This window comes from Pelophylax lessonae, assembly GCF_965119305.1.
Source record: "Pelophylax lessonae genome assembly, chromosome: 4".
Lineage (NCBI taxonomy): Eukaryota > Metazoa > Chordata > Amphibia > Anura > Ranidae > Pelophylax > Pelophylax lessonae.
Window position 1 is genome coordinate 618,822,228 of NC_138771.1, and position 15,198 is coordinate 618,837,425.

Below are 15,198 nucleotides of genomic sequence, written 5' to 3' on the forward strand. Positions count from 1 at the left end.
TATAGAAAACAATAGAAAGGCCTCAAGGCTAAGTACAATTGGTACAGGTCGACTCATGCATTTCGAGGGACAAGCTCTGAAATCATCCATTGAGAATACTCTTTTTTTGTTGCATCTCCAGGACAATAATTAAAGCAGGGTTCTTCAAAATATGGGCCGCCAGTTGTTCAGGAACTACAATTCCCATCATGCCTTGTCATGTCTGTGAATATCAGAGTTTTACAATGTCTCATGGGATGTGTAGTACCACAACAGCTGGAGGGCTGTAGTTTGAGGATCCCTGCAGCAAGGCACAGACCTACTAGGTGTTTCAGCATTCTGTATTTTACCCAAAACTCAAAAATAAATAACTTTGTATATACATATAAACTTATATACTTTAAATGTGTATATATATGTATAAATATATACATATACTTTAAATGTGTAAAAAGTGCCTAGCAAATTTAAAATAAAAAAAGCAGTGACCAAACTTTCAATTAGGTACCTAAAGAGTTCCCTTTCATTTTTTATGGCATTATACAAATGATTGGTTAACCTTATCCTGAATGTGAAGTAAGAACACAGAAGAAAGTATACAATCAGAACAGGCAATGGCATGATGTACACATTATTTGTTTGGGTTTTGTTTGAGGGGGCGGGGGGGAGGGGGGAGTTTGCATTGATAAGGTTAAGCGGGAATAATACTTTAACAACATTCTAATAATATCTCATCACAGATAAAGTCCTCATTAAAGTGATGGTGACAGTCTACGTTGTGAATGAAGAGTTTACAGAGGACCTAAAAAACAAGGACACCAGCGTATATAAAAGCTTTATAACCAGATTCACAGAGCAGGTACATCTATGGTTTACTGAGAGCGTGTATTTAAACCCAAGACCTAAATATATCTTTTGTCTTACCGGTCCTTACATGTAGTAGCTGTATTGATTTTCTTTTCTACCAGGATTTTTTTTTTTCCCATTTTTTACCAACTGGTGATCCTGCTGCTATTACACTTTCTGTAGAAAGAAGACAGGCGCCACTCTAAGTGCAGTAAGGCAAGTTTAATAAGGTAAATCAATGCACACCAAATACTCACAATAGAGTAGGTGGAAAAAGGCAGTGTAAAACATGTAAGCTGGTCCGTCCATAAGGTAGGTCCGTCCGGGTGCCTCAATCAGCCAGAAGTTGTCCGCTGTAGTTATCCGCTGTAGCCGATGGATGTCGGCACTTCCTGAATACTGGGGACACAGAGGTGGACTTCCAGCGACACTCCCCTGGTCGAGACGTGATGACGTAGGCGACGCGTTATTGGAGCATGCGCTCCTTCCTCAGGCCTCTATCTCTCCATAGATATTTTTCCACCTACTCTATTGTGAGTATTTGGTGTGCATTGATTTACCTTATTAAACTTGCCTTACTGCACTTAGAGTGGCACCTGTCTTCTTTCTACAGTACCCTGCAAGTTCTCTTCTCACTTGTGGCAGAGCAGCCTTCAGTGCCCTAGGACTTTATATACATATGGACTCTTATGGACCTTACATGTGTATATGTGCTATAGACACTTTATTGTACATGGTAGTAACTGTTGGTATCCCTTTCTTTTCCTTGCGCCAGTATACCGATTTGTATAAAACTTTCTGTCCTAGGGAAGGAAGTGTCTTAGGACTACAAAACACCTGCCCCTTTCATCATCTATATAACATAAAACAGCTACCTGTATAAAAAAATAATTTCATGGGTTACTTTTACAGACAAAACAATAAAAGTTTGTTGTTAGCATTTACATATACAGTACTAGCCTTTGCAGTGGCAAAGCAGGGAGCACTAGACTGCACATGCCACAATGCTTCACTCCACCACCATGTTCTCTGCAGGCATGCAGTACATATGCACATCATCCTAGAGTTCAAAAACAGGTGCATGCTTCATAGAATGGCAGCACAGCCCCTAAAGTGAGACACAGGCAGCAAGCCTTGTCAGCCTATCCCAGAAATTCAAATCTAGAATGATCAGCAGGTAAAATGAAAGCCAATAACTGGGTTATGGAAACCTCTCAGCTTTTCTTTTTTGTCAAAGCTTACTTTCAAGCTGAAGTTAGAAGCTGATTGGATACCGTGCACAGCTGCACCAGATTTTTCACCATCCAGTTTTAATAAATCAAGCTCTTTGGCCCCTTTCACACGGGCGGTGCGCCCAAGGGACTCCGTTTTACTCAGCGGGGATCGATCCGCTCATCCCCGCTGAGCAGGCAGATGACAGTTCTGTCTGCGCTTATTTGCAGAGAGTCCCGCTCTCCTCTATGGGAGATCGGATGAAAATGAACCGCCTGTCCGTTTTCATCCCATCCCATCTGATCCGATCCTTCAGACGGATGGAAAATAGGCTTTGCATCCGTTTAGATTTTACGGACAGGATCGGATAGCAGTGGGTGTCAGCGGACATGTCTCCAGTGACATCCGCTGCTCCATAGGGCTGCATGGAGCATCCCATCTGGTCTACCTGAAAAACTGACAGGCGGACCGGATCGGAAAGCCCGTGTGAAAGGGGCCTTAGACTGATTCCCAGTTGCCAGGATTGGGAGCCAGCAGCAGTACCAAGTGTTGGTAAGGACATTTATTAAAGCATTCTCAGCACTGGTCATCATTCTGGGAAATGTTAATAAACAGATTGTGGGTTGGGAGGGGTTAATAAACAATATTTTGAAAGATTAGACAAAAAATGTATTTAATATATAGGAAGCAAGTTTGTATTTTTGGATTAGGTACTCTTTAGGAAGATATAATGTTATACAGGCATAGAAGAAATGTAGCAGTGTTTTTTTACAATATAATAAGTTAATGTGTTTCTTTTTTTTTTTTTTTCAGATGAACAATTTTTATAAAACCAGGGTCCTCAATTTTCAGGAAGTCAGCATATCCTCTATTAAGTAAGAAAACAAATGTTAGATTTTACTTACAAATCTAGAGATCACAAAATGCCTACCATACAATCTTGCTGAACCATGGTACTTTTATTGTGGATAGATACACAGGTTTATGCTGTAAAACAAAACATTACAAACATAGAAACTGTTACATCTGCAACAGTTTCGGGTTAAAGTATTTAACGTCCTTACTCAGGCAGGAACATATTAGAAATGACTTCTCCTGCCTTAGGAAGGGGGTTTAGCTCTAAACTGTTGCAGATGAAATGTTTTGCACATTTGTTAATTTTGTTTGAATTTTTAATAAATATTATGTACATTAAAGTGTGTAAAGGAAAAAGTCCCAATACTTTTGACAATATAGTGTACGTGTGTGTGTGTATCTATATATATATATATATATATATATATATATATACATATATACAGTTGAAATATATGTTGACCAACACGCCTGAATTCTACTGAGTAATCGGATATTGTATGAGGTGGCGCTGTGTATATATATATATATATATATATATATATATATATATACGTTTTTATTATTTGTTAATGTTTATATTCACAGTAAGGGAAGTATACGTGTCGATCATGAGGTATACTTGAGGTTGGATTCCGAGCAAATAGTGGAGCAACACAAACAGGCTGTGAACACAATTAATCAATCTCTGAAGGATTTAAACTGTACATCAGACATATTAACAGAAGGTGAGCTTATTATACAGAAAAAGTATATCATGCATAAATCAGGGTTTTTATTCTTTGTAGAACATGTCAATTGAAAATGCTGATTTCAAATATAACTAAAATAAAGCCTATGCTTTGTCCATGCAGAACTAGGCAACAGGTTCACTTTAATGTTCAGAACAAAAAGTAGGGAAGGACCCAAAGGCATTCAACATAGGGAAGAGGGGAATAGACCGACGCAATCTCTTCTAATTCAAACAAGGTTTATTGAGTATCAAAATAGACAAACAACACACAATGAGCAGACTACATAGAACATACAATTAAAATAGGCAATGTTGCCATACAAGGGTACACACCCGGGTCCACAGTCAAACCACAATTATGAACTAAACAAATATATGCAGTGATACAAATGCCTTTAGAAGGAACAGGTAGTGGTAAGATCTAGGAAACATCATATAGGGTGATACATTTACACTGTGGACCTCATATAGGGTGATACATTTACACTGTGGACATCTATACTCACAATCCTGCCTGAAGTACAGCATATAAGGATCCTAGTCACTGGTTAGGTAATGGTGAGCTACAGGAAACCTCAGTGTAGTCAGCCTAGAAAAGGCTATACAAATACACCGTGGACATCTGTTCTCACATTTACACCTGAAGTTCACCAGGAAGGGATCTAATAGCAAATATTATGATACAGACAAATTGGAAAATATAAATATTCTGGCAGATCTCTGATACAATTAACCACTTAAGCCCCGGAGGATTTGGCTGCTTAAAGACCAGGGGGTATTTTGCGATTCGGCACTGCGTGATTTTAACGGACAATTGTGCGGTCGTGCGACGCTATACCTAAACGAATTTGACGTCCTTTTTTTCCCATAAACAGAGCTTTCTTTTGGTGGAATTTGATCACCTGTGCGATTTTTACTTTTTGCGCTATAAACAAAAAAAGAGCGTCAGTTTTGCAAAAATAACAATATTTTTCACATTTTTTTATATGAAATTCCCCAAAAAAATGTAAAAATCAAAATTTTTTAACATTTTCGGCCAATTTGTTTTATGCTACATATGTTTGGTAAAAAAAAATCGCAAAAAGCGTATTTTGATTGGTTTGCGCAAAAGTTATTGCGTTTACTAACAAAGGGAAAGATTTTTGTCATTTTTGTTGTTTTTGTTTTTAACGCGTAATGGCGGCGATCTGCGATTTTTTTTGCAGTACTGCAACATTGCGGCGGACAGATCGGACCCTTGACTGACATTTTTGACACTTTTGGGGTTACCAGTGACATTTCTACAGTAATCAGTGCTATACATATGCACTGTTACTGTAAAATTACACTGGCAGTGAAGGGGTTAACTTTATTTGAGAGGAAGGGGCTGTGTGTGTCCCTAGGGGCGTGATTCTAACTGTGATTGGCTGTGGCTTCAGCTGTAGAAACAGTGATCAACGGTCCTACATAGTAGAACTGTGTGATCACAGTTTCTACACAGGGGAGAATGACAGGCAGCTTGTTTACACAAGCCGCCTGCCTTTCTCCCTCTCCCCCGACGATCGCTGAGTGAGCGGCGTACATCGGGTCCGCTGGTCACACGCGCAGGGGGGTCCGTGTCCACGCTGGAGTGGGAGCGTGCCGCTGGTGGCGTGCGCTCGCTCCCCAGAGCCTCACAGGCTAGTGATGTACCGGTAGAGGGAAGAGGGGAATAGACCGACGCAATCTCTTCTAATTCAAACAAGGTTTATTGAGTGGGAGCGTGCCGCTGGTGGCGTGCGCTCGCTCCCCAGAGCCTCACAGGCTAGTGATGTACCGGTACGTCACTCTGCCTGTGAGGGGCTGACCGCCGCAGTATATGTACTTGCGGCGGTCGGCAAGTGGTTAACAAGTCATTTGATAAATCCAGGCTTTATCCCATTAAGGGCCCTCATCCCTGCACTCAGTCATTCACCGACACACGGAAGCTTGAAAGACACCTCTTGCGATAAGATAGCCTGATGTCTGCCTTTCCTGAACCATCTGCTTTAATTTACTGACACTGCACTCTCCTTGTGCTATTCTAATATGAGGGAGATCCTAGACCACTGGTTCTCAACCTCCAGAGGTTCCTCCAGAGGTTGCTAGGGGTTCCTTGAGCAATGAGCAATTTCTGCCTCTCAGATAAGCTCCCACTGACACCAATGATCTTTTTAGCTATCTGGAAGAATATAATTCTTCCCAATGTCCACAAGTGTAAGGAGCTTTCAACCCACTGACCATCACACTAATGTATCATGAGTTGTAAATATAGTCATTTTTAGCAGGGGTTCCCTGAGACCTGAAAATTATTTCAAGGGTTCCTTTGTGTTGAAAAGGTTGAGAAATGCTGTCCTAGACCCTTGATGGGAGAAAGCCTAGATTTGTCAAATGATTTGGTAATTGTAGTTTTTATATCTGGCCAGAGACTCGCCAGAATATTTCTAGTTTCCAATTTGTCAGTATCATATTATTTGCTATTAGATCCCTTCCTGGTGAACTTCAGCTGTAAATGTGAGAACAGATGTCCACGGTGTATTTGTATAGCCTATTCAAGGCTGACTACACTGAGGTTTCCTATAGCTCACCACTACCTGACCTCCAGTGATTAGGATCCTTATAGGCTGTACTTCAGGCAGGATTGTGAGTATAGATGTCCACAGTGTAAATGTATCACCCTATATGAGATTACAACATTGAGGTTTCCTAGATCTCACCACTACCTGTTCCTTCTAACGGCACTTGTATCACTGTATTTTTTTGTTTAGTTCAAAATTGTGATTTGACTGTGGAACAGGGTGTGTGCCCTTGTATGGCAACATTGGCAGTTTTAATTGTATGTTCTATGTAGTCTGCTCATTTTATATTGTCTATCCATTTTGATACTCAAGAAACCGTGTTTATATTAGAAGAGACCGGGTCGGTCTATTCCCCTCCTCCCTTTGTTAAACGCCTTTGGTCCTTCCCTACTTTTTGTTTTGAATGCTTCCTAGTGTTCGTGAGTTAAAGGGATAGATGCCACCAGAATTGGTGAGTCTGTACTTTTCAGTAGTGCTGGTATATATATTGGCCCAGCCCCTTTGACTCTATGGTACCTAAATATCCCCCTTTTATCTTTATTGTTCACTTTAATGCTCCACACCCCAGCAGCTCATACTTGCTTGCCTTTCTCTCCCCCACCATTCTGCTCAGCCAGAAGAAATCAGAGGAAGTCCTGTGCAAGCTCCAAGATATGGCCTGCGGCTTAACAAGGATGAGGACTTTCCTGCCCCATGTGTCAGTGCTTGACCAATCACCAAGTGTCAGGACTTTCTCCCTACCCCATGTGACTGTTCTGTGCCAGTCACAAAGCATCAGAACTTCTCCCCCGCCACAGATAGCAGTGCTAGACCAGTCACCAAGTATTCTGACTTTCTCCCCGGTCAATGTCCAATGACACCCGGGTCCAATGACACCAACTAAGTGCTGAGCCAGTCTCCAAGCACCTAGACTTTCTCCCTGACCTCCAAGCTATTATGATAAAATGATACCAGCTCATATACTTGTAGCATTGGAATGCTATACTACTGTTAGTGATATAATTTTAAAAAAAAAATCTTTGTTTTATATTGCCTTAGCTTGTGAATCAGTTTGAGGAGTGGAATAATCAACTTCTCACTGCTGAAGAAAATCAAAAAAATGTGACACTAATGTAAAAAAGTTCTCTCTCCTTTTTCAGGTATTTTGTGCTTCAATTCAAGCAGAGCGACAGTCAACGGTCAAGATATTGATGTATCAGGTAAATATTTTCTGCATCAGAGTGAAACAGAGTTGATGGACTGTCCATGGCCTTGTTAAATTATATTTATTAATGACCGCACCTTCCATATATGTTACATATACCTTACATCAGGCTTTCTTTGAGCAATGGGCAATTTCTGCCTCTCAGATAAGTTCCCAGTGACACCATTGTTCCTTTGAGCTATCTGTAAGCGGGTAATTCTTTCCAATAATGAGAAGAGTAAGGAGCATTCTTCCCACTGACTGTCACACTAATGTGTATTGAGTTGTAGATTTAACATTTTTAGCAGAGGCTGCCTTACATATTAGGCAAACCTAACCTGCACTACAACATCTCTCAAATAACAACAGTGCAGAAGTAAAGTTGGCATGTGATGCCCTTAGTACCCCTATAAGTCTGTAAATTGATCCCTATGAACAAGCTGTAAATAGGACTTTATCATGTGGTCATTATTCTGCTGCTCTCTCCCCCTGTCAACATATTAAAAAAAAAATAATGCAGCACACCTGATTGGCTCCAAGTTTTTCCCCTTGCTCTGATGAGTTTTGTTGGGCAGTGGATAGTTGTAGATAAATGATTTAACTGCATTCATTGTGCTTCCTATCTTAAATGGTTAGCTCCTCTGCTTGGCAGTACTAGGGTCGTTGGTTAAAAAACCAACCATGGCCTTACCCACATAGAATTTCTCCTTGTGCCTGTGTGGGTTTCCTCCAGGTACTCTGATTTCCTCCCACACTTCAAAGCCATGCTGTTAGGTTATTTAACTTCTGTCTAAATTGGCCTTAGTATGTGTATGTATGAATGTGGGTTAGGGATTCTGGATTGTAAGCTGCTTGAAGGCAGGGACTGATGTGAACGTACAATATGCTGTATAGGTAAAGCACTGCATAAATGTTTGATGCTATAGAAACTACCTGCAATAAAATAAATTAAAGGGAGTTCGGCTTTAGCGTACATTCTAAAAAATATACCTCACTACCTTGAAAAGGTAAAATACATTAGTGCCTTTATTTTTTAGAACATATCCTAAGCTTGTATAGGAAAATGTAATGACAACTGAAAGGTGTTATTTAAAAATGTCATAAGCATGTTGATAAGCGGAAACGCAGAAGGCAAATATATACACTATACCAAAATTATTGGGACACCCACATGAACATTAAAGGCATCCCAGTCTTAGTCTGTAGGGTGCAATATTGAGTTGGCTCACCCTTTGCAGCTATAACAGCTTCAACTCTTCTGGGAAGGCTGTCCACAAGGTTTCGGAGTGTGTCTATGGGAATGTTTGACCATTTTTCCACAAGCGCATTTGAGAGGTCAGGCACTGATGTTGGAGAAAAGGCCTGGCTCATAGTCTCCGCTCTAATTTATCCCAAAGGTGTTCTATCTGGTTGAGGTCAGGCCAGTCAAGTTCCTTCACCCCAAACTCACTCATCCATGCACTGGTATGCAGTTACGTTGAAACAGGAAGGACAAATCCCAAACTGTTCAAACAAAGTTGGGAGCATACAGTTGTCCAAAATGTCTTGATATGCTGATGCCTTAAGAGTTACCTTGACTGGAACTAAGGGCCCAAGCCCAACCCCTGAAAAACAGCCCCACATCATAATCCCCCTCCACCAAATGATTTGGACCAGTGCACAAAGAGAGGTCCGTAAAGACATGGATGAGTGAATTTGGGTTGGAGGAACTTGACTGGCCTGCACAACCCGATAGAACACCTTTGGGATGAATTAGAGCAGAGACTGCAAGCCAGACCTTCTCTCCAACATCAGTGCCTAACCTCACAAATGCGCTTCTGGAAGAATGGTCAAACATTCCCATAGACACACTCACTCCTAAACCTTGTGGACAGCCTTCCCAGAAGAGTTGAAGCTGTTATACCTGCAAAAGGTAGGCCAACTCAGTATTGAATCCTACTTACTAAGACTGGAATGCCATTAAAGTTCATGTGCATGTAAAGGCAGGTGTCTGAATATTTTTAAAAATATAGTAGAATGTAGTATGTAGAATAAACTTCAGCTTTTGTTTTTTTACAGGCCTGTGTTCATCAGTGGATACAATTCCTCAAGAATTCCATCAGTATTTGTATGGAATTATAGCCCCCAGTGGTGAATTCCTGTGTGTGACGAACTGTAGTCAAACTAACGAACAATTCATGGACTGTAACATGGGGCAATGCCTGGTCGACAACAAAGGACCCAAGTGCTTGTAAGTTTTCTTCAGTGATTGCATATGTCTGTTCCTTTCTCCATTTGAGAGATTTGTTCAACTGCTTGAAAGATGAACATTTTTTATTTGGTATTCTGATCAGCATGTTGGTAATAATAATAATAATAATAATGTTAATAATACTTTTACAAAAATAAATCATAATGTATAATATCCATTCTAGCATTAGAGTCAGGGGTGTTGCTAGGTAGGAAAATGGACCAGGGGCTTCAGCCCGAAGGTAAATTTGATCCCACGATGGCCCTTTCCGACATCAGAAGGGGGCGAGAAGATCAGTGCCAGGGAACTTTGCCCGGTGCTGGATTAAAGGTGAGTGTAACATCAATTAGAGCATTTTGATAGGTGGCGAAACCTCTGGACCCCTTTACATTATACAGAGCCCCTCCACACCTCTGGACCCCTTTACATCACCCAGCGCCCCCCACACCTCTGGACCCCTTTTGCATTACATAGCCTCCCCCCACACCTCTAGACCCCTTTACATTGCACATTCCCCGCCACACCTCTTGACCCCTGTACATTACACAGCCCCCCACACCTCTGGACCCCTTTTGCATTACACAGTCCTCCCTCACACCTCTGGACCCCTATTGCATTACACAGCCTCCCACAAACACCTCTGCACCCCTTTACATTACACAGCCCCCCACACCTCTGGACTCCTTTACATTACACAGCCCCCCTTCCACACCCCTGGACCCCTTTACATTACACAGCCACCCCCACAACTCTGGACCTGTTTTGCATTACACAGCCTCCCCACACCTCTGAACCTCTTTTGCATTACACAGCCCCCCACACCTCTAAACCCCTTTTGCATTACACAGCCCCCCACACATTACATGAACACCCCCCCCACCACACACATACCTCTGGACCTCTTTTGCATTACACAGCCCCCCCACACCTTTGAACCCATTCAGCATTACACAGCCCCACACACACACCTCTGGACCACTTTTGCATTACACAGCCCCCCAGAGTTTACAGAGTGCAAGATTCAGGAATGCATTACATACAGAGTGCAAGGTTCAGGAGTGCGTTGTACAGAGTGCAAGATTCAGGAGTGCGTTGTACAGAGTGCAAGATTCAGGAATGCATTGTACAGAGTGCAAGGTTCAGGAATGTGTTGTACTGGGTGCAAGAGTGTGTTGTATAGGGTGCAAGATTCAGGAGTGCGTTGTGCACAGTGCAAGGTTCAGGAGTGCATTGTACAGGGTGCAAGATTCAGGAGTGTGTTGTACAGAGTGCAAGGTTTAGGAGTGCATTGTACAGGATGCAAAGTTCAGGAATGTATCGTACATAGTGCAAGGTTCAGGTGTGCGTTGCACAGGGTGAAAGGTACAAGCATGTGTTGCACAGGGTGCAAGGTTCAGGCGTACTTTGCACAGGGTGCAAGGTTCAGGAGTGCATTGTACAGGGTGCAAGGTTCAGGAATGCGTTGTACAGGATGCAAAGTTCAGAAATGCGTTGTACAGAGTGCAAGGTTCAGGAATGCGTTGTAGAGAAAGCAAGGTTCAGAAATTAGTTGAATTGCAAAGACACCAGTTAGTTAATCATAGCACACTTATCCTAAAATCCTGATTAGCAGTATACAGGAGCCGAGGGAAGAATGGCGGCATCAGATGGAACATAAATGAGTGCAGCCTATAGCAGGACATGCAGCAGTGTAACATCTATCCAGCACAGCCAGGGATTGGTGGACAAACAAGGTTGGCCGAAATGAGAGTGATTGGAGCTGTCAAATTGAAGCACTGATGTTGGGGATGGGCGGGGCCGATATTCAGGGCTCCGCCCCTTTGTTCAGTGCATAGACAAACAGCCGGCGTCGGCTGCATGTATACATTGCTGCCGGGGAGGAAGGTGGCAGGGGCGGGACCAATTGTAACTACTGCCTGTGCACCCACAGCGGTGTGTAATTCAGGTTTATTTTACACAGCTGTGGGTGCACATACAGCAGTTACAATTGGTCCTGCCCCTGCCACCTTCCTTCCCGGCCAGCGGCTGTTTGTCTATGAACGGGACAAAGGGGCAGAGCCCCACATATCAGCCCCCCTCACCCTGACATCAATGCTCAATTTGACAGCTCCACTCACTCTCATTGCTGCTGCCCCCAGCTTGCCCACCAATCACTGGATTCTTGATAGATGTTAAACTGCTGAGGTATGTAGCTCCGAGTTCCCGGCCAACCCCAGGCATTGGTACTCAGGGCTAATCATTTTAAATAAGCAATACAAGACCTGGGACTTTTTGGGGGCCCACTCGGGGCTATTGCCCTGGACAGCCCCCCCACACACACTTATGCCACTGATTAGAGTGAACCTGTGTCATGCACATGTATGAACAACTTCATATTATTTTATACTTTATAAGCAGCACACATTTACCTTTTTTTCACTCCCACCCCCTGCTCTCTTCATTGGCCAAAGACAACTCAGTGTAAGCAGTGTAAGCTCCAGATATCTACAGCCAGAGCTTACACAGGGCTGGGAAGTCTACCAGCCCCCATGTGACAGTGTTGGGCCAATCACCAAATACCACATGAAAGGAATCACATGGTCCTCTATACTGAGGAGTAGCAGATATTTTCTTTGTTACCAGAGGCTGAATGTAACAGTGGGGGAGTGAAGGAAAAGTGACACTCTGCTGCTCTGGGGGTATTTTTAAACTAAACTGTTACTTTGCCTTGCATAGGCAAAGCGTGGTTTTGCTGTGGAGAGTTTTTTTTATGGAAAAAAAAAAAAAAAAAAAACAAAGCAAAAAAACACTGAGCCCTGCTTTATATCTAAAATGGGCACCTAAAATGGCCACCAAGCATAATCTTATCATTATTTATAAAACCTGCTGCTCCTCTTGTATATAAAACTATTTGTCTTTTTTAATAATAATTCAACTATGGCTTAAATGAAAGAATAATACCAATCGCTGACTCAACTCACAGATTTTATATTGTGTCAGTGACTATCCATTCAAATAATATTATGCATATAATGCATCATTATTTGTAAATTAATACCATTTAAGAGCAGTTTCCACATGCAAAGATCTGCCAATTGTGCCCAGCCAATGGGAATCCAGGGGAAACTCATGTAGGAATAAATAAAAAGGGGTTGGGTCAGACAGAACTTGGATTTTTAAACTGTGATATTATCTGATAGTCAGTATTAGTATTACAGTAGAATTTAGCTCACACCCCATATTTTTTCCCCCTTACCTGCATTTTCGGGTTGTTTTCAAAACATATACTCAACCAGATAGCAAATCCAGCTTTTTCCCACTGTGATCCACTGTTCAGGTGCCATCCTGGTCCTCTTTAGCTGGCTGCCTCCTCCAGGTGCAGGCAGGCAGCTCTGATGCGGCCCACCCCTAATCTGCCCCCTGGCCCTACCCCTATCAACCTCCTGGGAAAGTAATATACTGTAAGTATCCCAGGTCGTTGGAAGGCCAGGTTAGAATGGTAGCAGGGGTTAAGTAAAAAAAAAATGAAAATTAAAAAAAAATATAGAAAAATGTTTAATTTTCTACAATTCTGCTTAGGGGGGTTAAAATGAAACCAACTCCTATTTGGGATGTAAATGCAGGATGCATATGATCCGAACCTAAAAGAGCTTTCTTCTGTCCTTTATGTGATTCTCCTCAAATTGTAATATGCTCTACAGCTTCCTTACCCCAAGATTATGATACAGTTTGTTAGTGCCTGCAGCACAGTTGCATGTAGATATAAGCCAAAGGACACAACAAATGTTCCTTGAAAAAAAGTTTATTATGATGTGGTCCTTCAAATTTCTTATGTGTTTCTATATAACTTTAATTACTGACTTTTACAGTATATGTGTGTTTGTTGAAACCTGTGTTGTATAAGCCAAATTTCCCTTTAAAACTTTTCCGCTCTTGTTTTACCCCTAGTTGTGAGACGTCAAGCCAGTTCTGGTATACAGGAGACCAGTGCCAGATATCTATCAGTAAAGCCGGTGTCATCGGTGGGGTGGCTGCTGGTCTTGCTGTGATTCTTATCATTATCGTGTCCCTGTCTGTATGTTTGTGCCGAAGAAGTCGTTCTTCTGACAAGTTACGGTAAGGAGAACAATGAGTAAAATGGCCAGTCCACCAAAAACTGTTTTTTTTATAGTATTCAGTGTGGCTACATATTTAGTTAGATTAAAAAAAGGGGATCTAAGCCAAGGCAACTGGATTCTCCTAGGATCAACAGTCCAAACTGTTATTTATTATATTTAAGTATAAGCTTGGATTCAGTGCGATCTGACTGAATCTGGAAGTAAGCTGACAGTGGTGACCCAATCTAACTCAGCTGGGCAATCTTCCACCCTACAGATGCATGTTTACAAGGGAGTAAGGATGCTCACTACATCTTTGACCTAAAATGGCCACCAAGTCTACTATGTGAAACATATATGACACTTACCTGTCCAAGGATCCAGCGCCGTCCTCATCCAGGCCAGATCTTCACCGGTCTTTGAGTCCCTGGTGCCAGCATGTTTACTAAGGGAAGCTGGCCAAGATTCCTTGAGGCTTCAAGACTGTATTTATTTAGCTAAAGTATTATATGAATTGATGCATATAATCACTTATTGATTTTATGAAATTGATAAAATTTTCTACATATTTATTTGGTAAATAGGAAATAGTGATTTGCTGTAGCTAGCTTTGTTACCATAGGTGTGCAAAGCCTATTGCATTAGGGTGTGTACCTCAAAACTCAGACACATATGTGTCTGTGTGCATGTGTACATATACTGACGGTGTCAGTTGAGCAGTGGACAGTGTCAGTAGGGCAGAGATTGGTGTCAGTAGGGCAGTGGATGGTGTCAGTATATTTTATTTGTATTATTATTTTTTACAATTTTTTTTTCATTTTTAGGAGCCCCATTAAGGGGCTTTGGTGACATATTGGGGGTTTAAACAGGGAGAATTTTCTGCGCCACACAGGGTAATTAGGGTGTTTCCAGGCACACCCTGTGCACACGCCTATGGTTGTTACATTTTCCTACATAAAATAAATAAAAAAAAGATTACAGTTTAGTGGGGAATGGGTCTTTTGGGGTCTTTTGGAAGGCTTAAAGATCAACTAAAATATACAAAAATACATTCTTGGGGGATTGCCAAATCTGCTTGTGAAACAGATGGGCAGACCTGTAAAATGTACATCTGCAGTAGTGATATTTAAAAAGAAAAAACTATTGCTGCTAAATGCAACCAGGCTTATGTTTGTCAAGGGATCATGATTAATGTTATTGACCCCATATGGTCATCACTATATGGGGTTGATGATGTCAGCCAGCATCCCTAGCCACATTGTGGACTTTTAGGTAACAGCCAGGGAACTTATATTTGTGAACTGAGCCTGGTGGAAGGGGATTGTTAAAGTTTGGATCACCATGTTAATGTCCACAAATCATTGATTATGATGGTGATTGATGATGGATCTACAACACTTTAATTTTTTTAAATACTTTTTTGGGGTGTGGGCTTTTTTTTGCTTAATTTTTTATTTTTTTTTTGTAATGAGTAACAAGGGGTAATATGTATCCCACACTCATTCACT

General features: G+C 41.7%; 1 protein-coding gene across 1 annotated transcript in view; it reads left to right on the forward strand.

Moving 5' to 3' along the window:
* The window catches only part of LOC309552844 (uncharacterized protein), a gene marked incomplete at both ends in the record, with an annotated part of 108,495 nt that extends 94,782 nt beyond the window's left edge, over positions 1–13,713 (forward strand). Inside the window, 6 exons of the mRNA XM_082253752.1 lie at positions 720–838; positions 2,851–2,912; positions 3,481–3,620; positions 7,341–7,400; positions 9,443–9,614; positions 13,542–13,713. Coding sequence (XP_082109878.1) covers positions 720–838; positions 2,851–2,912; positions 3,481–3,620; positions 7,341–7,400; positions 9,443–9,614; positions 13,542–13,713 — 725 coding nt within the window. The remainder of the gene's footprint in view (positions 1–719; positions 839–2,850; positions 2,913–3,480; positions 3,621–7,340; positions 7,401–9,442; positions 9,615–13,541) is intronic.
* Between the last annotated feature and the right edge of the window lie 1,485 nt (positions 13,714–15,198).